The sequence below is a fragment of the Trachypithecus francoisi genome, unplaced genomic scaffold, assembly GCF_009764315.1.
Source record: "Trachypithecus francoisi isolate TF-2019V2 unplaced genomic scaffold, Tfra_2.0 Lachesis_group1, whole genome shotgun sequence".
Classification (NCBI taxonomy): domain Eukaryota; kingdom Metazoa; phylum Chordata; class Mammalia; order Primates; family Cercopithecidae; genus Trachypithecus; species Trachypithecus francoisi.
The window spans coordinates 137,441,307-137,467,940 of record NW_022681454.1 but is presented as its reverse complement, the minus strand read 5'-3'; the positions used below and the strand labels follow the sequence as shown (position 1 = coordinate 137,467,940).

The 26,634-nt window shown below is 41.1% G+C and overlaps 1 protein-coding gene and 1 pseudogene across 2 annotated transcripts in view; both read left to right on the top strand.

Annotated features, from left to right (window-relative positions):
- The window catches only part of TBC1D9 (TBC1 domain family member 9), a 139,699-nt gene extending 127,901 nt beyond the window's left edge, over positions 1–11,798 (top strand). Inside the window, exons 17-21 of the mRNA XM_033215332.1 lie at positions 4,208–4,273; positions 5,096–5,182; positions 8,198–8,272; positions 8,367–8,470; positions 9,660–11,798. Coding sequence (XP_033071223.1) covers positions 4,208–4,273; positions 5,096–5,182; positions 8,198–8,272; positions 8,367–8,470; positions 9,660–10,382 — 1,055 coding nt within the window. The 3' untranslated portion in view covers positions 10,383–11,798. The remainder of the gene's footprint in view (positions 1–4,207; positions 4,274–5,095; positions 5,183–8,197; positions 8,273–8,366; positions 8,471–9,659) is intronic.
- A 4,470-nt stretch (positions 11,799–16,268) lies between these two features.
- LOC117085951 lies at positions 16,269–17,137 on the top strand (annotated as a pseudogene). Its single transcript, XR_004438145.1, has one exon. The product of XR_004438145.1 is annotated as a ferritin heavy chain-like (transcript).
- The last annotated feature ends 9,497 nt before the right edge of the window (positions 17,138–26,634 follow it).

The following is a 26,634-nucleotide window of genomic DNA, read 5'->3' as shown; positions in this document are numbered from 1 at the left end:
GTTATTGAACTGAATTGAGAGGCACAGCTAATACATGCTGGACCGAGGATTTAGCCAAGGGCTATCTGTCCTGAAAGCTTATCCTTTTCTCACTACTCTCTACTCAGGATAATAAAAGGGAGTTTTTTAGGAAGAAGGAGGCAGTATTAATTTTTAATTACACAAGTGATATATAAGTACAGTGTGCTTTTTTAAAACATGGCACAAATCAGATAATGCTAAAGACCTCTTCGACCCCATGCTAATCTTTTTTACTTCCAAGGTAATTACTGATTGTCATATAGGTATCCATCAAAAGAGATATTAAAAAAATACCTTTGGGCAAAAATAAAGAGGAGAAAAAAGAGACAGGTTCTACATGTAGAAAGTGACAGAAATAAACAAAAATATTTAATTTACTTAAATTTAGTCAACTCCAGTAAAGAGAATACTTTTTAAAATCTTCAAGAAGGAAAAAGCAACTTGAAGTCCAGCATAGAGAAAACACTGGAAAAGAATATTTAGACTTCAAAATGCAGTTGAGTTCCTGGGCAAGGTAAACTATACCCCAGATTAGTGGGAGAACTCTCAGATGTGATTGCAGAGCTGTTGTCAGTTACTTTGGTCAGTTATAGTTATGGAGATGGGCAAGTCAAGCAGAAATTAGAAATTCTGTCTGTGTTTAAAGGAACTAAAGAATGGGCCGGACCCTGTGGCTCATGCCTGTAATCCCAGCACTTTGGGACGCCGAGGTGGGCGGAGAACTTGAGGTCTGGAGTTCAAGACCGTCCTGGCCATCATGGTGAAACCCTGTCTCTACTGAAAATACAAAAATTAGTCAGGCGTAGTGGCAGGTCCCTACAATCCCAGCTACTCAGGAAGCTGAGGTGCGAGAATCACTTGAACCTGGGAGGCAGAGTTTGCAGTGAGCAGACATCGTGCCACAGCACTCCAGCCTAGACGACAGAGTAAGATTCCATTTCAAAAAAAAAAAAAAGAAAAACTAAAAAATGAATTCCGAAAAACATGTATCAGTAATTTTATATCAATCCCCAGAGAGATCCCTCTAGAAATTACTGAACAGATAGATGGTGTTTGTGGAATTAGAAATGAGGGGTTTCAGGCCAAGGAAGGTGGATCACGATGTCAGGAGATCGAGACCATCCTGGCTAACACAGTGAAACCTGTGTCTACTAAAAATACAAAAAATTAGCTGGGCATATTGGCAGGCACCTGTAGTCCCAACTAATTGGGAGGCTGAGGCAGGAGAATTGCTTGAACCCGGAAGGCGGAGGTTGCAGTGAGCTGAGATTGCGCCACTGCACTCCAGCCTGGGCAACAGAGCAAGACTCCCATCTCAAACAAACAAAGAAATGAGGAGTTTCTGTCAGAAGCCATAAATTAGCTGTATCTCTTTTTTCCAACAGTGTGGCTGAAACTTATTGTCTATAAACATAGCATAATGAGTTGTGATGCAGCGGGTCATTGGATGAATAATTCATTATCAATGGAAAAGGCAAAAGTATATGGAAATTGGTGATTGTGTAACTGGCTGAACACTGCACCCAAAAGTGGGATGGGTAATAAATTCATTTCAACTGAGAGAGCATTCACTAGTACCGTTGGGCCCAGTATTTGGATTCTTTGTGCTTGCATCCTTATTTGCACGATAGAGTTAACCATCAAAACTAAATGAAACAATTCAAGTAAAGTTCCTAGAAGAGTGTCTGGCTAAAAAAATGTCGGTTATGATTGTCACTATGATTATTACTCATTCTCCTCTACCACACTCAGCAGGCACCTTGAACCATGAAGGCAAAGAACACTTACTTACTGAATGGGTGGGGCCACATGAAGGCAGACTAGAGAGCCAATATGTTAGGTGACCAAAGTAGGTTTTTAAAAATTGTGATAGCGAGAAATTGTAACTGAACCCAGGTTTGGCTGCTCACCGCTTGAAAAACAAACTCAGGAGATGAGAGTTTTTTGGGTGGGAGGAAAAGCAGGTTTATTCTGAGAGCCAGCAAATTGCGAAAATGGCAGACTAGCATCCTAAACTACCATCTTAAGTCAGTACAGATTTTAGGCTCTTTTTGTGTTAAGGGCAGGGGAATGAGAAGCAATTGGGATCAAGAGGTGACAGACAGCACAGACATCTGGGCATCTGCAGGGGTCCGAGAAGGTTGGGAACTTCTTCGTCTTCAGTCAGATTATAATGCTACTATGAATCTTTAACAAAACAGTTTTTTGCACACTTCTCCTTCAATTTCAGAGTTAATTTTTTAAAACTACATGATTGCTGTTTTTGCATATTATCTTAGTGCTCTAAAATTATCCTAGCCTACATGAAGGTAAAGGTCCCTTAAACAAAACTTGAATTAGTTATGTTCTTTTGCTGTTTCACTGTTGCAAAATGATTGGCGGAAAAACAAGTTTTGGTAAGGATAAATATAAGTTCTACATTTAAAGAAATAATTGTTAAAAGAACTAGCTAGGATGTCTGCATGTAGTATAATAATAGTTTCCTGCATGGAATCTAGAGTCAGACAAATCCAGGTTCAAATCCTGGACCTGTCACTTACTTACGAACCTTGAACAAATTACTTAACCTGAATAAGCCCAATTTTTCTTATCTGTAAAATAGGAGTAATAATTGTGCCCATTTTATAGAATTGTTATGATATATAAGTGGGATTATACATATGAAGTAATTGGCACAGGGCTTAACACAGAGTGGATGGTTAATGTCTGTCATTATTTTCATGATTAGTTTTATTAATCATGCAAACATCTGGGGGTTTAGTTAACCATGTGATCATTAAGAGTGTGAACAGTTGAATTCACACTTAGGCTATACTAATGGAAGAGTCAGGAACAGTTCCCCTATTTCCTGGAGTGGCCAAGAGGCTTCTGAACTCATTCCAGAGGGATATTGATTGAGAAATTAACACATAAGGTAGATGTGGATCATAATAGGGAAGGATATACATATCACATCAGATGAGAAAATTGAAAAAATGGGAGAGATCTAATCTGAGAAGATAAAGTTGCCCCAAAAGCATAAGCTTAAAGAAGACAGGACAGCTGTTCTTAAAATCTGAAGGATTGTTGTGTGGAAGAGATGAGACACCCATTCTGTTTGGCTTTAAAGAGTGGAATAAGAGAAAGAGAAGTAGTTCCAAACCATTTTTGAGTCATGGGCTCTTTGAGATCTGATAAAGACTATGGACATTTTCTTTCCCCAAAGTAACATATGCACATAAATACAATTTTGCATTTTGAGGGGTTCATGGACTTCATAAAGTTGAGACTACAGGTTTTAAGGGTCATTAGACTAAAAATTACAGAAGAACTTTCAGTATTTAAAGAATATAGCTTGGAACTGAATGCCTCTGGTTGTACTGAGTTCCCCATCTTTGAGAGTGTTTCAGCAGATGCTGGAGTCCTGTCTCATAGGGGTGTGTGAGAGGAGATCCTACATTAAGTGGAAGGTCAGACAAGATAACCCCTAAGGTCCCTTCCAACCCAGATTCTATGATTCCTATTTTTCTTCTTTTTCCAAATCTCATTTATCTTTAGGCACTCTGAGAATATGTATTTACAAAGGATTTTCTGGTTCTAACAATAAATATGGACTTTGAGGGGAAAAGCAACAGGATTCTTCTGATTGAAGCTATGGTGATATAATGACAGATAGGTTCAGACAAATTAAGGAAATACTTAGGAGCTCAAAAACAATTAAAAAGGATTTCTGGAATGAGTAATTAGGAATGATATCAAACACATCTTGAAATTATTTCTGAACTCTTAATAGTTATTTAAGATGTTGTGACCCAATCACATGACCTTTCTCATTACTAAAGCTAGTTTGTTAGGTGCCAGGCACTCTTCTAGGTGCTTTATATGTTTTAACACTTTTAGTTCTGACATTTCATGGAGTCCTGACATCAAGATCACTGGTAGAATCTTCTAGTATCATCTCACCTTACAGAGGGGAAACCGAGGTACAGAGAGTTTAACTCTCCCAAGAGTACATAGTACATGCAGAGGATTTGAAACCAACCATCCTGGTTCCTGAGCTCTTAACCCAAATAGGTCCTGGCCAGGCCTTTCACCATGCAGTGTCTTGGTTGCAATGTGTATGAAGTAGACTTTTTAGGGGAATACTAGGCCTGGAGATTACTAGCACATGTGATACATTTCACATTGGTACTTATGTGACTTCTAGGTGCTGCATGCCATGGGGATCTCACAGAGAAGCTCAAACTCCTGTACAAAATGCACGTCTTGCCTGGTGAGTGAGCTACATGGAGCACTACATGTGTCTGTAACCATGACCTGGCTTGAAGTCTCTTTTTTAGGTGTAACCTGATTGTCCTCTTTTTGATATACACAGTCATTCATGAGTCACTAAGAACTAACGGAACCATGACAATTTCCATAAGTTCTTGAATCAGCATGCACTTGATTGTATGGTCATTTACCTGTGTGAAGAGTGAGTTGTGGTAACAGAAAAGAGCAGGCAGGCATCTGCAAGAGAAAGAATAAATAGCACTTGGTAACACCTGGGATACAAGGATTGTGAGAGAGAAAAGGAACGTAGGAACATTGACAGGAACAAGTGGGGAAAATGGTGAGGTTTTGAGTTCAATTTTAAACAAGGTTGGTACCAGCTGGGATCTATCTAGCAAATACTTTTAAAAACGAGATGAAATTGACACTAACAGTAGAGGTAGGATAAAACTAGATTTGGGAATTCTCTTTATAGCATACGGTTTCCTAAAATTTTGTTGATAAAGCGTTATTCCATACAACTTGGAAAATTGTTCATACCACAGAAAATATGAAGGAACACTTTGGTGTGGGGTTGTTAAAAGGGAAGATGGAGTTAGAAAGGGAGTGACCCCTTCCACTAAGGTTTAGAGACAGTAGCCACTCAAGGCTCCCCAGTGATGTGACCACTAAGGTTTAGAGGCAGTAGGCACTCAACGCCCCATCCCACCTTTGTAACTTTAGCCTTTCATCCCCACTTATGTCATTTCATTTAATGATTAAGCATACTTTCACTGGTTCATGGCCCTACCAATATGAGAATTATGTTTCCTCCCCTCCCTAGAGCCATCCTCTGATCAAGATGAGCCAGATTCTGCTTTTGAAGCAACTCAGTACTTCTTTGAAGATATCACCCCAGAGTGTACACATGGTAAGTGACTTTTCTCACCAAAGATACTATATTTGTTTTCTACGGAGCCCTCCGTTATTGGAAAAAGACTTTCCTCCAAAGCTAGTCAATCAAAGACTTATGTAAATAAGGTTGCCTAATTGGTTACTTTCCTTTCCAATTTTTGAGATTAAGCAACTATTGGGCAGCAGGTACCTCAGCCCACTGAAGGAACTATGTACATTATTTCCCAGTAGATTAGGACACTTGTGTCCTGTAGAGCTATATGCTTTGCTGCCCTCTCTCTGCTAGGATCAGCCTCATTAATAATAATATCCTGTTAGGCAGCCATCCAGAATTGGAACTAGCATTTCTGTCAGAAAGCATTCTCTTATATCTGTGTTTGCTCTGTAGCAGAAATTAGCAAACTATGGGCCAGGGGCCAAATCCAGCCCACCACCTAGGTTTTATAGCCTGTGAACTAAGAATGTTTTTTTACAGTTTTAAATGGTTTTTAAAAATCAAAAGTAAAATATTTTTGCCACATGAAAAGTATATGAAATAGAAACTTCAGTGCCTATAAATAGGTTTGTTGGAAGACAGCCAAGCTCATTTATATATGTATTGCCTATGGCTGTTTTCCTGCTGCAGAATTGAGTGGCTAAAACAGAGACAGTATGACCTACAAAGCCTAAAGTATTCACTGTGTGGTCCTTTACAGAAGACGTATGCTGAACCCTGCTCTCTGTGGACGATAGGTCTACAAAGATGTGATTCAACTCATATATGTCTCCAAATTTATATATTAAGTCATACACTGTTTTGTCTTACATTAATCTAGCATTGTCTTTTGGCTTGCTACTGTAGTAAGTTACCCACCTTCTAATTCATCATTAGGTCAACTTTATCAACTCACCTAAGTCCAAAAGTAAATGTAGGTTTCTCCTGGGTTCTTTTGCCTCTTAAGTTTTGCCATCCCCAGATAAGCACAATATAGACCTGCTTTTAGACTGTAAGCACCAAAGTGATTTTTGTAGAGGGAGTAAGCCAGGCTCAGTCTTATGACTGGCAATACAAGTTGAGGGTAGGAGCTTTGGACAGAACACTAGCTATGTATATTGTTATCTAGGTGAGTGCAGGGGGGTTCCTATGTGAGCCTCAGTTTCCTTGTGTGGAGAATGGAGATGACACTATCATATTGGGTGTAATTAGAACCTAATAAGATAATGTAATAAGACTTTTTGCATAATGCCTTAGTGCATCGTATGTAGTCTTAATATTATATATTGAAAGTAATGACAAAAACTGCAATTACTTTTCACCAACCTAATATCATTAGCAGTCACATTCTGGCTACAAAATGTTCACACATTTCTTAGTAGACATTCATCTCAGAAAGGGAGTCTCTTGTTTTAGAAATGCTTCAGGAATGGTCACATGCCAATAGCATGTAATATCATTGAAAGATGCTTTTTGAAGAAGGTTTTCCAATGCCAAAAGTACTATTGCTTTGTGTGAAAATGTTTAAGATACAGGTAAAATAAGTAAGCCAAAGCTGTCTTAAAATCTTACTGTAGAAAACTAATAACTAACCTTGAAATATTTTAATTTTGTTTTCAAATTATACACAAATTGTATATATCTATAACTGGAATCAAACTACCTATACAGTTTTGTAACCTGCTTTTTTTTTTACTTAAAATCCAGTGAGAATATTACTTTGTCATTAAAATTTCTTTGAAAACGTGGTTTTTAGATGGCTATATAGTATCCACTGCATGGACTTACCATACATTAAATATTTTTTAAATATCTACTTGTTTCCTACATCATTTGCAACATTAAGAGGGGAGGAATTTCCCAACGATATATAGTACACTTTCCTCACTGTGTCTTAAAAGCTGCTGAGATTACCTTGACCCATAGTATAGTGAAGGCCACATATCTGGCTGACCAGCCAGCTTTGGGTGGTTGAAGAAGTGCTGGAATGCACCCTAACAGCCAACAAAGTGCATGGGAAACTGAGGGCATTGTACACCTCTCTGTTTTGAAGTCCCTGCGTGCCCTGTAATGTCTTGTTTTAAGAAGACGAAACAGTTATAAGTGGGTTCCTTAAAAGTCTTATTTTTGAAGTACCAAATTATAAATCTGAAGTAGTTTTATAGCATATAACATTTTAGCAAAAAAATTTTTTTCTCTCTTCTACCAACATAGATTTTAATTTCCTTGAAAGAGTGAGTTACTGATCTTTTGCAGGGTCTGGCAAAAAAATCAGTCTCATATATGCAAAGTTAAATGATAATATAGAAAAGACAGGAGAGAAATCAGCATTCATGGGGGCAAGCACTACCATTTTTTAAGTGTGAAGTCTATGTGGCATTATCCCATTAATTTTTTTTTTTGAGATGGAGTTTTGCTCTAGTTGCCCAGGCTGGAGTGCAATGGCACCATCTCGGCCCACTGCAACCTCTGCCTCCTGGGTTTAAGTAATTCTCCTGCCTCAGTCTCCCGAGTTGCTGGGATTACGGGCACATGCCACCACATCCGGCTGATTTTTGTATTTTTAGTAGAAACAGGGTTTTACCATGTTGGTCAGGATGGTCTCGAACCCCTGACCTCAAGTGATCTGCCCACCTCAGCCTTCCAAAGTGTTGGGATTACAGGTATGAGCCACAGTGGTTGGCCCTCCATTAATTTTTTATTGTACACTGAACCCAAGCTGTGAGAAAGAATTCTGCAGAGGTCCTTTATCTGGAGATAGTGTTGTCAAATAAAATAATGGGACATGTAGTAAAATTTGAATCTCAGATATAAAATAATTTTCTTAATACAAGTATGTCCCCTCTAATGACAGGGTTACACTTATCCCCCCAAAAAATTTGTTGTTTGTCTGAAATTGAAATTTAACTGAATGTTTTGTTTTGGGGAGTTTTTTGTTTGTTTGTTTGCTAAATCAGGCAACCCTACCTAGAGAGTCTTCTATTTTCCACTACAAATGCTAATTCCATGGTCATATTATAACATTCTACTTTTTTCTTCTGAACTATTTCTTGGTAGTTGTTGGATTGGATAGCAGAAGCAAACAGGGTGCAGATGATGGCTTCGTTACAGTGAGCCTAAAGCCAGACAAAGGTATGGATATTCTCTTCTATATGTTTACCTTCTTGCTGGTTGTACACTTGTTTTTTGGCCTGTAAGCACTTACTTCTTGACATTTGGGTTGTAGGGAAGAGAGCAAATTCCCAAGAAAATCGTAATTATTTGAGACTGTGGACTCCAGAAAATAAATCTAAGTCAAAGAACGCAAAGGATTTACCCAAATTAAATCAGGTAAGTGCTTAAAGTTCAAATCATTCACTTCAAACCTGGTCGCTCTTTTTTCTATGACTGAAAAGTCATCCATAAATGTGGACTCAGTGCCCCTCAAAAATAATAACTTTGGGACAGTTAATTAGTATCTGTTTGGACCTATTTTGTGCATATGTATTTATGCATCAAAAATATGCTCCATTGTGAGAGAATGACTTCCTCAGAGGAAATGTGAACCACAACATATTCCATTTCGAGAGTAAATGTATCCTATTCCAATCATTAAAAATACCCTCAGATACTGGAAAGACAAGCACATGCTGTTTTCAGATCACTGTGCTTAGCTATAAAGGCGTCTGCACATTTTCCTTAAAAACCTGGTGAAATGAGGAAGAAAAAAACAATATAAAGAATTATAGGCTGAAAATGCTAAGTTTTGTAATCAGAGAACAGAAATCATCTGGGTGGAGACTGAAAGCATTAACGCATTACTTCTGTCCGGGGAGATGGGGCATGTGTCGTGGGAGGAGGGATTGGAGCTTAGCTTGGAAAAATTGAGGTGCATGCTAAAGTGTGTAGACGTGAGAAGAGATGAGTCTTAGATTTCCTTAAGATGTTTCAAAAGGAAAAAGAGAACAAGAAAAAAGTTACTGAGACAAATGTATGACATAGTCCTTCTTGACTCTAGGTGAGCTGTACATGGATATTTACTTTTTCATTCCGACTTTCATAGATGTTTGAAATTTTTCAAATTAAAAAAATGGGAAAATAAGCTGGGTGTTGTGGCTCACGCCTGTAATTCCAGCACTTTGGGAGGCCAACGCAGGAGGATCACTTAGCCCAGGAATACAAGACCAGCCTGGGTAAAATGGCGAAACCCTATCTCTACAAAAAATGCAAAGATTAGCGAGCATAGGCTGAGGTGGGAGTATCACGTGAGCCCAGGAGGTTGAAGCTGCAGTGAACCGTGATTGCACCACTGTACTCCAGCCTGGGCGACAAAGAGAGACCCTGTCTCAAAAAGAAATAAAAATTAAAAATAAAAAATGGAAACATCAATAAGAGACTTTAAACATGTCCATCCTGCCTAGGCGGAGGACTTTCCAGGGATCTTTAGGCATTCCCATTTAAATGGCTTTTCAGTCCACTTCAGTCCTGCCTCTCTGCTCCCTGAAGATTTCACATTGTGTTTTTCCAAATCTCTTTTCAGGGGCAGTTCATTGAACTGTGTAAGACAATGTATAACATGTTCAGCGAAGACCCCAATGAGCAGGAGCTGTACCATGCCACGGCAGCAGTGACCAGCCTCCTGCTGGAGATTGGCGAGGTCGGCAAGCTGTTTGTGGCCCAGCCTGCAAAGGAGGGCGGGAGCGGAGGCAGTGGGCCGTCCTGCCACCAGGGCATCCCAGGCGTGCTCTTCCCCAAGAAGGGGCCAGGCCAGCCTTACGTGGTGGAGTCTGTTGAGCCCCTGCCAGCCAGCCTGGCCCCCGACAGCGAGGAACACTCTCTGGGAGGACAGATGGAGGACATCAAGCTGGAGGACTCCTCGCCCCGGGACAACGGGGCCTGCTCCTCCATGCTGATCTCTGACGATGACACCAAGGACGACAGCTCCATGTCCTCGTACTCGGTGCTGAGTGCCGGCTCCCACGAGGAAGACAAGCTGCACTGCGAGGACATCGGAGAGGACACGGTCCTGGTGCGGAGCGGCCAGGGCACAGCGGCACTGCCCCGGAGCACCAGCCTGGACCGGGACTGGGCCATCACCTTCGAGCAGTTCCTGGCCTCCCTCTTAACTGAGCCTGCCCTGGTCAAGTACTTTGACAAGCCCGTGTGCATGATGGCCAGGATTACCAGTGCAAAAAACATCCGGATGATGGGCAAGCCCCTCACCTCGGCCAGTGACTATGAAATCTCTGCCATGTCCGGCTGACACGGACGCCTTCCCGGGGGAGTGGGAGGACAGGGAGGGGAGGGACTTTTTTATGTTCTTCTGTGTTGAGTTTTTTTCTTTCTTTCTTTCTTTTAAATTAAATATTTATTAGTACCTGGCTTGAAGCCTAGTGTTTTCATAATGTAATACAATGAAAACTGTTGGAGAAATATTTAAACACCTCAATGTAGGTACAGTACACTCTTGTTTCGGGGAGGGGATTTACCAGAATACAGTTTATTTAGTGAATTCTAAAAAACAAATGAATCTGTCAGTGATATGTGTGTATTATAACTTATTAATCTTGCTGTTGAGCTGTATACATGGTTTAAAAAATAGTACCGTTTAATGCTAAGTAAGGCAGCAGTCATTTGTGTATTCAGGCTTTTAAAATAAAATTAGAGCTATAAGGAAAATGAAAAGCCACAAATACAAGACTGTTCTTAAATGGAAGGCATCGTCAGCGAGGGTAAATCCTATACCACTTTAGGAAGTATTAAAAATATTTTTAAGATTTGAAATATATTTCATAAAAGTCCTCTATTCAAAATCATATTCCGCAGATGTTCCCCTTCAAAGGGAAAACATTTGGGGCTCTAAACAGTTATGAAAGTAAGTGATTTTTACATGATTCCAAAATAACACTTGTATTTGATCAATTTAGACAGATACCAGACCAATTTTGCATTTAAGAAATTGTTCTGATTATTTACATCAACTCATTGGAATTCAGTGAAAAGTAACAGTCTTTTGTCACAGAGAATCTGAAAGTAGCAGCAAAGACAGAGGGCTCATGACAGGTTTTTGTTTTTGCTTTGCTTTTGTTTTTGAAAGAGTAAAAGTACTGATGTTTGTGATACTGGATGTTTAGCTTCTTACTGCAAAAAGAAAGCATAAGTAAAACAGTCAACTTTACCATTTCTGTATTCTCCATAGATTGAAAAAATTTATACCACATATCGCATATGACCATCTTTCCATTAAATCAATGTAGAGATAATGTAAACTGAAAAAACATCTGCAAGATAATGTAACTGAATGTTTTAAAAACAGAACTTGTCACTTTATATAAAAGAACAATATGCTCTATTTCCTGAATGGATGTGGAAATGAAAACTAGCGCACCTGCACTTTGAATTCTTGCTTCTTTTTTATTACTGTTATGATTTTGCTTTTTACAGATGTTGGACGATTTTTTCTTTCGATTGTTGAATTCATAATCATGGTCTCATTTCCTTTGCTTCTTTGGAATATTCCTTTCAACACATTCCTTTATTTTATGATACATTGTGTCCCTGTTTTAGCTATTGCTGCTGTTTTTTATTCTGTTTACAGGATGATTTTTAAACTGTCAAATGAAGTAGTGCTAACCTCAAATAGGCTAAATGTGAACAAATAAAATACATCAAATACTCAGATACAGCTTTTTCTCTTTGTGTTTGAGTTCCTGCCTAAGGCAATAACATTATTCTTTTGACAACTTTTGCAGGGGAAATTGTATTCGGCAACCATTTTGATTAAATAAATTTTGTAGGCAAACATATAGAGACAAATACAATTTGTAGTATATCAATGACTATATTTAAAATAAGGAATATAATTGTTATCAGTTATCTAACTTAAAATGCTTATCCCTAATGATCAATGATATTGAACTTTTTAAAATATACTTGTTGGTTCCATGTCTGTCTTCAAAACCACAATGAGATACCATCTCACACCAGTCAAAATGGCTATCATTAAAAAGTCAAAAAAGAACAGATGTTGACAAGGTTGCAAAGAAAACAACACAAATACACTGTTGGTGGGAGTGTACATTAGTTCAACCATTGTAAAAAGCAATGTGGCAATTTCTGAAAGAGCTAAAAACAACTAGCACTCGACCCAGCAATGCCGTTACTGGGAATACACCCAGAGGAATATAAATCATTCTGCTCTAAGGACACGTGCACATGAATGTTCATTACAGCAGTGTTCACAATGGCAAAGACATGGAATCAGTCTAAATGCCCATCAATGACATTGAATAAAGAAAATGTGGTACATATACACCATGGAATACTATGCAGCCATAAAAAACAAGATCATGTATTTTTGGGGAACATGGATGGAGCTGGAGGCCATTATCCTTAGCAAACGAATGCAGGAACAGAAAACCAAATACTGCATGTTCTCACTTGTAAGTGGGAGCTAATGATGAGAACATATGGACACAGAGAAGGGAACAACATACACTGAGGCCTCCTTGAGGGTGGAGGGTGGAGGCTGGGTGGAGGGAGAGGAGCAGAAAGAGATAACTATTGGTTAATAGGCTTAGTACCTGGGTGACAAAATAATCTGTACAACAAACCCCCATGACACTAGTTTACCTATATGACAAACCTTCACATGTACCCTTGAACCTAAAATAAAAGTTAACAAAAAAACAAATACTCATTCCACGTAAGTAATAACAGTGAAAATTCCTCTGTTTAATCCTTATTAGCAGGCTATAATGCCATTTGGTTTAATCAAGTAGCTAGTCATTTATTGGACTCTGATTGTTACACATGACTCGATGTGTTTTTACCTTTGAGGTCTTAAATATGCCTCAAGAAATAACTGCAAAATCTAATACTCTCACCCATCTGTACTTTGCCAAAATCAAAGATAGGATTGAGTGGGAAATAAGAGTGTGTTTAAATGTGTAGCCCTGGATAAAGAAGAGGAGCCAGCATTTTCCATTATCATTAAGAAAGAGACAGTAAATGAGCAGCAAGTCCCTCTGAAAGCCTATGTCTCTATTAATGTGCTGAGGTTTCTGTTGCAGTCTTGTCCTTATTCGTTCAAGCACACCATAGTGCTTTTCATCACAGCAGCAATATACATAATGGCAGGTTTTAGTCTGTGTTTACTTCTAAAGGATGCACAGGGAGGAGCCTGAACCCTTGAGTTGAAATTTCCAGCTTAGTCTGTGAGACAAATAGGCTCATCAGCTCATTCACTACATCAGAAGAACACCCTGGGGGAATCATTTTGCCCTCAGCTTCCAGAAGGCAGGTGATACATTTCTAGTTGTTCATGGTTGTGTTACGTACTTTTCGTGTCTCCATGGATTATTCTCTTTGATTTCAACTTGTGATTCACCATCTTATCTGTTTTTTTTTGGGGGGGTGGTACGGGGTGTTTGTTTTGTGGGGTTTTTGGTTTTGTTTTGTTTTTTGTTTTTGTTTTTGAGACGGTGTTTTGCTTTTGTCACCCAGGCTGGAGTGTGATGGCACAGTCTCTGCTCACTGCAACTTCTGCCTCCAGGTTCAAGCAATTCTCCTGCCTCAGCCTCTGAGTAGCTGGGATTACAGGTGCCCGCCACCATGCCCAGCTAATTTTTGTATTTTCAGTAGAGACGAGTATCTCACCATGTTGGCCAGGCTGGTCTCAAACTCCTGACCTCAAGTGATCTACCCACCTTGGCCTCTCAAAGTGCTGGGATTACAGACATGAGCCACCGCACCCAGCCTTTATCATCTTCTCTGGCCACTTTACCCCCAGCTCTGTCAGTCCTTCCCATGCTAATATGATAATGATGACACCAGTGCAGATGAAGGGTTCAGTGTCTATATCCCAGTGAGGTTCCTGCTCCAGAGCACTGGGTCCTGGCCTCAATGGAGCTTTCATATAAGAACAAGCAAAAGAGAAAGCTACTGCTACAGAAAAGGAACAAAGCAAACCATGCAGAGTGTGGATGCAGGGAAGGGATGATGCTAGAGAAACCACAGATATAAGGATATCACTGCTTCAGCACCACTTCGAAGCTGATTCTAGGGAGGAGCAGGATAAGCCATGTAGTAGTACCACAAAGAGAGCCACGGGCAATAAGGAGGCTCATGTTCCAACAGCATCCTCACCCCCACCAAGGGGTGGGAGCCGAGTACCCTGGCTTCTGGGCACAGGGCAAATCCCGCAGCCTGCCCTCTTCAGGGCAAACCTCTTTAGGAAGGGTGGTGAGGCTTCTCCTCCTCACTTTCCTGGCCACAGAGACTCTATAGGAACCTCCCGATCTCGGTAGAGTAACCTTGGTCTGGTCTCCAGCTGAAGCTTTGTCTAGGAACCTGAACTTAAAGAGGTTCTGCTTCTTGAGCCTAGCAGGGAAACTGAAGTGGAGGTGTTGGCAGCTGCTTTATTTCCACTTCCGGTTAAGGGCTCCTCTGGTTGTGTATTCATCATTACCCATCCTGTAAAAAGGCTCTTTTGTTACAGATTCAACTTCTAACCTGAAAAGAATAACAATTGATGTGTGGAGTAGAAAGTATTTCATACTATTTTCTGCTTTAAAATGACTCCTTTACATAATATTTAGAGCCCTGTGCCTTTTGTTTAACGCGTTCTTGACAGTCTAATTCTTTAAAAGGAAAGCACAGGAGTCAGACAAGGGAGTTTATCGTTAGACACAAGTGAGTAGAGTAGACTAAGACTAGGATTCTCTTTATGTAGACACAAGTGAGTAGAGTAGACTAAGACTAGGATTAGTTAGACACAAGTGAGTAGAGTAGACTAAGACTAGGATTCTCTTGGCAGACGACAGAGGGCCAAGCTGTAGATTATTAGGGCTTCCTGGATTCATAACTACTTCCTCCCCTCACCCTTCACAGAGAAACCAGAAGAACTCTGCAAAGCTAAATCCTGTAGCTCTTAGAATACCTAAGGGAAAGTATCAGCTAGATTCATGCCACCTCCTACAATTGGCCTGGAAATAATCTTTTGAGTCCTAGAATAGGTCTGGTGAATTCATTCATTTCATGACTATTGACCACCTACTATGTGAGATACTGTTTTAGGCACTGAGAGTACAGCAGCAAATGACAATGACCAAAAACAATCATTGTCCTTAAGGGAAATTCTATTTTAATAAGGGTGACAGACTATAAGCAAGATAAGTACCATATCTGTTATGTTAGCGGCATATGCAATAGAACAAACAGTGGGGAACCAAGTTTAGAAATGCTGGGCTTGGGAAGGTGGTGAAATTTTAGATGGGGTGATTAGTGAAGACCTTTCACAGAAGGTGACTGTTTAGTAAAAGCCAAAGGAGCGAGCCATGCAGATGAGATGACTGGAGGAAGAGCTTTGCAGACAGAAGAAACTGCAAGCACAAAGGCCCGGAGGTGTGAGTGCGCCTGGTAAGTTTGAGGGACATCAAGGATGCTGTGGATGGAGCAGAGTGAGTGAGGTGAGGTGGTGGGCAATGACAGTAGAGAGGGAATAAGGAACCAACGACAAGATGGCCCTTAACTCTGAGGGAGATGGCAGCCACTGAAGGGTTCTGAGCAGAGGAGAGACATGACCCAACCAAGGCTTTAACAGTAATTCTGGCCACTATCATGACAATAAGTAGAAGCACAAGGATAGAAGCAGGTAGACCACTTAGGAGGTCACTGCAGGAACCCAGGTAAGAGTTGATGATGACTTTTTAATCTATCCTCACTTCTGAGGCCTGAAAGGAGCAGAGGGGCACATCCATCATATTCTAATGGTCAAAGCAGGCACAGGACAGGTAAGACCTGTCAGAAAGGGGGATGGATCCTACTTCTCAATGAGAGACATGTCAAAGAATTGTTGTCCTCCCCTATTCTGCCACATCGACCATCCTTCTGGGTTTTCCTGGGCCTTCTTGGACGTTCACTAAATATTTTAGCATCTAGCTCATAAAGTTCCTTTCTGCCCCAGTTTTTTCTATCATTCAGGGAACTTCTACATCTAAACCAAGAACCCAGAAAACATTTTAACCTTGATTTCCCGGATTCCTGTGATTTTTCCATCCCCTTCTGTGTCTTAGAAATGTGAACTCATACCGAGACGTTCTTCGCTGAGAGTCTTAGAAATATGAACTCATACGGAGACGTTCTTCGCCAAGAGTCGTCGGGGTTTCCTGCTTCAACAGTGCTTGGACGGAACCTGGCGCTCGTCCCCCATCCCGGCCGGCCGCCCATAACCAGCCCTCCGTCACCTCTTCACCGCGTCCTCAGACCGCCCCAAGGACCCCGCCGCCGCCGCCTGTCCTTAGCCTCCGCCATGACGACCGCGTCCACCTCGCAGGTGCGCCAGAACTACCACCAGGACTCAGAGGCCGCCATCAACCGCCAGATCAACCTGGAGCTCTACGCTTCCTACGTTTTCCATGTCTTACTACTTTGACGCGATGATGTGGCTTTGAAGAACTTTGCCAAATACTTTCTTCACCAGTGTCATGAGGAAAGGGAACATGCCGAGAAACTGATGAAGCTGCAGAACCAACGAGGTGGCCGAATCTTCCTTCAGGATATCAAGAAACCAGACTGTGATGACTGGGAGAGCGGGCTGAATGCAATGGAGTGTGCATTACATTTGGAAAAAAATGTGAATCAGTCACTACTGGAACTGCACAAACTGGCCACTGACAAAAATGACCCCCATTTGTGTGACTTCATTGAGACGCATTACCTGAATGAGCAGGTGAAAGCCATCAAAGAATTGGGTGACCACGTGACCAACTTGCGCAAGATGGGAGCACCCGAATCTGGCTTGGCAGAGTATCTCTTTGACAAGCACACCCTGGGAGACAGTGATAATGAAAGCTAAGCCTCAGGCTAATTTCCCCATAGCCATGGGGTGACTTTCCTGGTCACCGAGGCAGTGCATGCATGTTGGGGTTTCCTTTGCCTTTTCTATAAGTTGTACCAAAACATCCACTTAAGTTCTTTGATTTGTGCCATTCCTTCAAATAAAGAAATTTGGTACCCCCCCCCAAAAAAAGAAAAGAAATATGAACTCATACCTTTTCAGCTCTGTCATTCCCAGGACACTTGTCTACAGCACTTCTAGTCCTCCTTCAACTCCTCTATTAATCCATGAGGTCTCACACTGATTTTCCTATTGAGATATGATCCTGTGGTCATCTCTTCCACCAGTATCTTTTCAGCTCTCTCAACTCAATTTGCCCGGATCCCCTGTATCTGCCATCTGTCCTCTGTGATGGTTACTCTGTAAACCCCAAATCAGGAATTGTTATAAGCATCTGCCTTCTGCACTCACATCTGGGCTACTGAGTAGCAGACACTGCTAGAGGTGAAAAAATTTACATGATATAGATTTATACTACTCCAGTTTTATTTTTATCTTCAGATCGGTCCTGAATGCCAATTAGCAATCCATGATTGTTCTATGTCTCTGATCCAATCTTCCTAATCCCCCAAATAACTATTTTAATTCTTTACTAGTCTCATCGAACCCCCTAATCCCACACCTGCTTCCTCTTAGATGAAAATTTGATTCTCGGTTAACAGAAATAATTGGAGCTATCAGTTGCAACTCTCAACTCTGAGCCCATCAAGTGCAAATGTGTCTGCACCTGCAATCTCCTTTTCTCCTTCCTCCGTGTTGGAGGAAAATTCAGCACTCTCAACCTATTCTATCTTCAACATCTTCTTCACAATAGCCTCAGGTTGTAAGAATATTTGCTCAATCCCTTAACTTTGCAACATACTAATTATTGACTTATCTAACTGCATCACAGCCAAACATGAAAGAGTGGTCTTATCTTACTACCTCTATTTCTTCCAGTCTAACTTCAATGCACTTCAGCATGGATTTACCATTGCACTGAAACTACTCTTGCTGAGGGCAACAATGATTTCCTAATTGCTAACTCCAATAGATCCTGATTCTTAACTTACTTCCTCTTTCTGTGGTGTTTAGATCTTTTGACACTCCCTCATTAAAATTATCTCCTCCTTTTCAAGGTGTCTGTGACACCAGTATCTTTGCAATTCCCCTTTGTTTCTCTAATAAATTCACCGTGAACTTTCCTGGGCTGCTTTCCTTTGCCTACCTCTTACATGATGGGCACCACAAGGATCTTCCCAAGGTGCTCCTTTCTCATTGCTTGCCCTGAAAGAATGCACCCACTTCAATAACTTCAGCCCCTATCTGTCTACTACTGACTCCCAAGTACTAAGTCAGCTCAGGCTTCTCTCTGAAACTGTTTCATTTAGTCTACATGTATTGAGTGCCTTAGGTGTTCCAGGCTTTGTGTCATGGGCTAATAACAGCATTGACAATGAACAAGTGGCACAACAATGCTCTCACTTCCTGAACTTATATGCACTTCAAAAACTGGACTCTTCTCTCCCCATAACGTTTCCCTTTATTATACCTTTATTATTCCTTCGTTAATTAATAACAGCAATATCCCTGTAGAACTGAAGCCAGAAATGTATGTCATTCTTGATTCCTCCCAATTGCTTGTGACCCCTATTCTTTTTTTTTTTTTTTTTGAGATGGAGTCTCATTCTGTCACCCAGGCTGGAGTGCATTGGCATGAGCTCAGCTGACTGCAGCCTCCACCTCTGGGATTCAAGTGATTCTCCTGCCTCAGCCTCCCAAGTAGCTGGGACTACAGGTGCACACCACCACACCTGGCTAAGTTTTGTATTTTTAGTAGAGACAGAGTTTTGCCATGTTGACCAGGCTAGACTCAAACTCCTGACCTCAGATGATCTGCCCACCTCAGCCTCCCAAAATGCTGGGATTGCAGGCATGAGCCACTGTGCCCAGCCCTTATCAATTATTTTTTATTATTTTTTGTTTTTATTTTATTTTATTTATTTTTATTTATTTATTTTGAGATGGAGTCTCACTCTGTCACCCAGGCCGGAGTGGAGTGGTGCGATCTTGGCTCACTGAAAACTCTGCCTCCCTGATTCATGCCATTCTCCTGCCTCAGCCTCCCTAGTAGCAGGGACTACAGGTGGCCACCACCACGCCCAGCTAAGTTTTTGTATTTTTAGTAGAGATGGGGTTTCACCGTGTTAGCCAGGATGGTCTTGATCTCCTGACCTTGTGATCTGCCTGCCTCGGCCTCCCAAAGTGCTGAGAGTACAGGTGTAAGCCACCGCACCCGGCCCCATTATTTTTTATAAACACCATTCAATCTCTGCTCCTCAGCCTATTCTCAGTTATACTGACAGTCCAGCTTTGTATGTGGCGATAGGTTCAGGAGGGTTTTATTAGGTTTATAAATTAATGTTTGATCTATCTCTTCAGTCCAGACTGTATTTGTATAGGTTATCCTTAAGCAAAAGTATCAATCCTATTACCTTCACAAAGCAAAAGGAGATTGATTGCTTTTTACTTAAAACAAAACAAAACATTCCTTGGCTTGTTGTGGATTGAGCAGGCTCTCAGCATCTTGCTTCTTCTTGACACCTTTGCCCAATATCTGATGATCCAACTGCCCCAAAGTGTGACCCAAAGGGAGAACTCAGAGGTTGGTGCTCTGATGGAAGCTCACGTATGCACTTATAGTCCCTGACCTCGGCAACTTAAGTTTCCTTAATTATGTCTGCTTTCAGTAATCGGAAGGCAGTCATTCATTTTTTCTTTCTTTTTTTTAACTTTTATTTTTATTTTAAGTTCAGTGGTACATGTGCAGGTTTGTTACATAGGTAAATGTATGTCATGGAGGTTTGTTGTACAGGTTATTTCGTCACCCAGATATTAACCCTGTTACCCATTAGTTATTTTTCCTGATCCTCTCCTTCTTCCCCACCTCCACCCTCCAATAGGCCTCAGTGTGTGTTGTTCCCTTCTATGTGTCCATGTGTTCTCATCATTTAGCTCCCACTTATAAGTGAGAACATGCAGTATTTGGTTTTCTGGTCCTGTGTGAGTTTGCTAAGGATTATGGGCTCAAGCTCCATCCATGTCCCTGCAAAGACATGATCTCATTCTCTTTATGGTTGCATAATATTCCATGATGCGTATGTGTCATATTTTCTTCATCCAGCCTATTCACAATAGCAAAGGCATGGAATCAACCTAACTGCATCAATGAGAGACTGAAAAGCAGTCATTGAAAATGGCCCTTTGGCTCTTTGTCAGTCTGTGTGTGACATAATTACTCTTCTAATCATTGGCAAGCAAGATAGAAACGGGCAAGTCTGTAAATTCATCATGTCACACTTTCCTATGTGTACATGAATGTTTGCAGCAAGTGTCTGAAACAAACTTTTTGGATCACAACAAAGATTGCTGGATTGTTGCCATTTTATTGTTTGCCCCTAGTCCTCCCTCTCATACTCCTCAGTTATTCTTTTAAACTACTGCTTACGTGATCTTTTGAAAACTTTAATGTAATCATGTTTTCCTCTGTTTCAAGCCTCTCAACATCCCATCTTCCTGCAGCATAATAGACAAGCATATTCAAAGTTTATGATCAGTCACTACCTTTACTCTATATACTATTTCTCAACACTGGTTGGTATTCTAACAGGTAAAGGACCAAAAATATCCAAGGTATTACAGTATATTCATTTTCCCCTTTTGGTTCATATTTTACAGCATCCTTTGTCATGCTGTCAAATTCTATGAGTCAGGTGCAATATTTCAATCCCTCCTTCAATTCCTGCTGCAAATTTATACCTTAGAGTGGGAAACGGGGAAGAGTATTTACTTTTGAAGTTTCAAAAGTGAAAGAAAGTTTGGTATAAACTAATAAGTGATCAGTATGACATTTCAAAAGCCAAAAATGAAAACTTAGCATCAGAATTTGGATAATACACCTCTATAATTTGTATTGAATTGTCCAGTATTTTCAGTGTAATGCAACACCATGTCTCTTCTCACTGTGAAAAATAAAGAACTGTGCTGAATAATGAGGAAATAAATAAGGAAGTAATACCTGAACTTGCCAGATCCTTCTTAAATGCTCATATAAACTGAGAAGATATTTGGAAGAGTCTATGAAAAGATAAAAGCACAAAATCTTTTGAGATAGGACACTGGCTTATTTCAATAGTTTGTCTCATAAAGAGAATTTGTAAATACCTGCTGCTGTGGAGTTAACCTGGGTATATTGATTTTCTAAAATACTTAAGCAACCTATGAAATTATAAACATTTTTGAAAATGAATAAGATGAAATAGCTTTAATAGTATACACAAGTTGGCATGAATATTTCAGAATCTTCTTTGGAATTTGATCTTTGCTCCAAATGGGAAGGGGCAAAAAACACCATTTTAGAGCAAAACTGTCTCTTGGGTGGCTTGTCCATATCCAGGTGTTTGCTGTGAAGAGACATAGCAGTTGGAGTCCTCAGGCTACACCATCACTCCCTGCAACTCTAACCACCTGGTTCACCATGGCTCACTCTAGGGGCCCTGAGTACACAATGCTGACTCAGGTAATGATGAAGCCACGAGGCCAGAAGAAGATTCTGACTATCTGGGAAATTACAGAACCACTCATTTCTCCAGCACAATGTTTACCCATGTGTTGAGATTTCTTGAAAAAAAAAAAAAAAAAAGACAATCGATGAAGGACTTGTCACTGGGCTTAGCCTTGCTGCTATGCTAAATTTAAACTCTCTTTATCTTATAGTAGAGAAGTTTCCATTGAAACATCATGCATCTGTATGAATATCACATAATAGTGTTTATTTTTGCTTCCTTTTTTCCGTACGAGTAATGCACAGACACAGCAAAATGAATTCCCATATTGACCAATAAGAAGTTATGTAGAAAGAAAGTCTTCCTTTATTAACTTCTGTACTCCTACTTCTCTCCTTGGAGGTAAGTATTATTAATAGATTGAATTTCATTTGTTCTAGAAATTTCTATACATGTCTACATACACATATGCGTTTTTGGTTTTTGTTTGTTTGAGACGGAGTCTCGCTCTGTCGCCCAGGCTGGAGTACAGTGGCGCGATCTTGACTCACTGCAAGCTCTGCCTCTCCTGGGTTCATGCCATTCTCCTGCCTCAGCCTCCTGAGTAGCTGAGACTACAGGCGCCCGCCAGCACGCCCGGCTAATTTTTTGTATTTTTTAGTAGAGACGGGGTTTCACCGTCTTAATCAGGATGGTCTCGATCTCCTGACCTTGTGATCCACCTGCTTCAGCCTCCCAAAGTGCTGGGATTACAGGAGTGAGTCACCGCACCCGGCCACATACACGTTTTTAAAACATACACACAAAAACTGAATCAAACTAAAAGTTATTCTGTGATTTTGTTTTTCACCTAAGGGTCATGGAGATTTTTTCCATAGATGTATATGGAGTTCTGTCTCATTTATGTTAATGTCAGCACAGTATTGTGTGAAAAGGAAATGTTCCATAATTTATTTAATTACACCTCTGCTGCCCCACCCTCTGTCTCAGTTGATGGACTTTTACTTATATGTAGGCTTTTCTTACCATAAACATTGTGGCAAGGAATATTATTGTAAAGAGATCTTTGACATATATAAGAATATCTTTGGGGAATAGAACTGAAAAGATAAACTTTCTGGATCAAAGCGTATGTCCATTTAAAGTCATAACAGATCCTGACAAATGGCCTTCCAAAGTCCTTCACTTGTTTACGTTCCCATCAACAGCTAGTGCTCCCTTCTTACAAACCTTTGGCAACATTTGAAATTAACACTTTCTATTTTTGCTAATCTGATGGATAAAAGATGATATTTCATTTTAATTCAAATTCCTTTCACAGTGAAGAAGTTGAATTTTTTAAACGGATACATAATATTTTACATATTTATGGGCTACTTTAAACAATGTTTATTGCTCCTTTAGGTGTCTTTTGAATTTGCCTTCTAACTTTTGGTGTCTTGCATTACACAATAGTGTGCATGTTTTTGAAATCAAATCTGTTACACTTTTTACATATGACTTCTGTGTTTTGTTTCTCCAGCTCTTAAATGCCACTCACTGTGAAAACAACGAGAGAATAAAATGAAAGAGAAAGAGGTTATTAAGCAGAATGAATTGCTCCATGCTCACTGAAGGCCAGTGGCTTTCCAAAGAACTGGGGAGATGCATTTTTCCATGGGGCCTTAACAGCCACTTGTATCTGTCACAGAGCAGGCCCAAGCCAGAACATCTAGTTACACCCATTCAAAGGCATCCCACATAACCTCATTAATATCTATTCTATTTTATCCCACTAGGGGGGAATGTTGGGCTAAAGACCATTCCTGGTGACTAAATTTGAAGACAGCATTCAACATGTTCTGATTAAAGTTTTATTTCTGCGGTCAAAACTAAAAGGATCCATTCCTCCCTTAATGCTAGAGACATTTAGGGGGGGGAAAAAAAGAGGGCAGAGCTTTGAATTCAAGTGTAACTGAAATGATATTATCAAGAAGAGCCTGACAAAAGCCTCTGCTCCAGACAGCACTCAGTGGAGACAATGCATTTCATTCTATTACAGACACAGGAAGCCATGGACAAAAAGAGGAAAAGATTAAATGGAAGAGAGATGATGTCCTTCATGATGCAAACATTACCTAACATTAAATAGTTCCGCAGGATTTTATTTCTGCTTAAAATCTAATTTCCTCTTGGCTTCATGGCCTTAAGCTGGCAAAATCCCCTCCTAAAACCCTGCCAACGTCATATTCCTGCAGTGTCAGTGTCTCATGGGTCACAGAGCCTTCCTCCGTGGCCTGCCTAACTGGCACTCTTCCATCAGAGCGCCAACCTGTGGGAACAGGTGACTCCCCGGTGGCCTCACTCACAGTCATAGCCCATGGAGAAACACAATGGGTGGAGGCCATTTTTTTTCTTTGCCCCCTCTACAATCACGTACAAAAGCACCTTCTAGGTAAGATCACCCTTCAACCTTCCAAAGATTTCCCTCTCTCCAAGGGCACTCAGTGTCATGGCACACTTTCAGTTTTCTCTGTAAAGGAGGCAAACTCAATTCCTCTTCTAACAGCTCCTGTAAAAACATCAAAGGTCTGAATAAAGAAACTTAAAGGTCAAAATGATCCAAATTAAATGACACAACCATTTAAGGATTCAAGGGCGTTACTTTTTTTTCTTTTTTCTTTTTCTTTTCTTTTTTTTTTTTTTTTGAGACGGTGTCTTGCTTTGCTGCCAGGCTGGAGTGCAGTGGCGTGATCTTGGCTCACTGCAAACTCCACCTCCCTGGTTCAAGTAATTCTCCTGCCTCAACCTCCCAATGCCTGGTTCAGGTAGCTTGGCCCTGTTGTTCTTCTCAATACGTTGGAGTCAGTCAGAGCCAAAGGTGACAATCAGAAACAGAATGTGTAGGCTGGGTGCGGTCAGCAGGTAATGCAATCACTAGAGATTACAGTCCCGAGTAGCTGGGACTGTAGCGTGTGCCACCATGCCTGGCTAATTTTTTTTTTTTTTTTTTGTATTTTTAGTAGAGATGGGTTTCACCGTGTTAGCCGTGATGGTCTCGATCTCCTGACCTCAGCCTCCCAAAGTGTTGGGATTACAGGCGTGAGCCACCGCCCCTGGCCAAGGGCGTTACTTTTAAAACAATGCAGCCTGGACCTTGTCAGAGAGATAGAAGCAGGTTGGGCCTTCCAGTATTTCACTAAGAAGCTCACAGACAACACCACCAGCACACAAAGTGGGGTAATTTCCTCTTCTAGATTTGGTGAGACAGAAAGAGAGAGGAGAGAGAGAGAACTGTATGCATGTGGAAGAAAGACCTAATGAGCTCACTAAGTAAAAGAGCTAGGCCGAATTTCAAGAACATCAAGAGTAAAGGAGGCCAGCCCCCTTAGAGACTTTTACATTCTGTTTCTTTTCTTTTCCTTTTTTTAAGAGATGGGGTTGTGCTATCTTGTCCAGAATGGCCTTGAACTCTCGGTCTCCCAAGTAGCTGGGATTATAGATGTGAGCCACAGCACCTAGCTACACGTTCTATATCTTTTTTTTTTTTTTTTTAGACAGAGTTCCACTCGTGTTGCTCAGGCTGAAGTGCAGTGGCGCGATTTTGGCTCACTGTGACCTCTGCCTCCTGGGTTCAAGCAATTCTCCTGCCTCAGTTCCCGTGTATCTGAGTTTACAGGTGCCCCCCACCATGCGTTTTAGTAGAGATGGGGTTTCACCGTGTTAGCCAGGCTGGTCTTGAACTCCTGACCTCAAGTGATCCACCTGCCACGACCTCCCAAAGTGCTGGGATTACAGGCGTGACCCATCGCGCCCAGCCTACACATTCTATTTCTGATTGTCACCTTTGGTTCTGACTGACCCCAAGGTATTGAGAAGAGCAACAGGGCCAAGCTACCTGAAGCAGGCATCAGCAGGTAACACAGTCACTTGTTTACACTTCCACGGATATTTTCTACGGTTTCCCTTCCCCATCTATGACGGATAGTTTGGAAATGGGAAGACATGCTATGCCCAGTTTAAAGTCTGTAATTTGAGAGCCTGGGAAGGGGGTACAAAGGGAAGAGTGGTGAAGAGTCAGTAAAGCAGTGCGCAGATCACGGGAGCCCTCTCCTGGGAATAAATGTTCTCTCCCCACACAAATCTCTGCCCTCCTAAATGGACTCCCATCTCTGTCTTCTTTCCCTCTCTCCTCACTAACTGCAGCTGCCAATCTGAAAGTCTTGTGAGTCAAAAAAACAAGCCTGGAGATTTCTGTGAGCTCTCTGATTCCCAAGAAGAGAAAAGGAAGAAAATTAGTAAAATGGCTTAGTGAAGCTAAGCCTGTGGGCAGACTACACTGAGTTACCTGTTCTTCACTCTGCCCGTATTTTTCAATATCTGATTATTATACAGACTGAAATGCCACTAGCCAGAGCCATTTGGGTTTAGTGCTGTCCTCAGACATGGGCTGTTGGTGTCCTGCCTTGGGCCTCAGGCTTTAGTGGGCCTTGCCTGGTCCACCCACTCTGACTATGCTGCCCCTCGATGCACTGCTCTGGAAGGACCAAGGAGACTGTTGTCAGGGGGACTGTGCCACTCGCCTTGTCTAGACCACACTCGGGTAACCCTGCCCAAACGGCTCTGAGCCCCTCCTAGGACCTGCCCAGTCTTCTTCTCATGCTGGAGAGAGCAGAGCCATGTATCCAGGCATGGCACCCTGGGCAGAAGGGTGCCTAGGAGTTGCCTGTTGGGAGGATCATTTATAGACCCTCCATATATAAGCTGGGGTGTCACATCCACATGCACAACGCCATCCACAACGAGATACAGAATGCTGAGGGGTGGGCCTAGGACTTCCATGTGTACTCTTCCCCGACCCAAACATGCTTTGGGTAGGCCAGCTTGGGTTAGCGATATTTCTTCAAAAAGGGACTACAATACTAACTCATTAGTATGAAATCAGTTTACAGACTCACCACTGGACTCTACCACTATACGTAATGTCAGCAAAAAGGGTCAAACTCTGTACAATATTTGAAGAGATTTATTCTGAGCCAAATATGAGTGAGCAACAGCCAGTGACACAGCCCTCAGGAGTCCTGAGAACATGC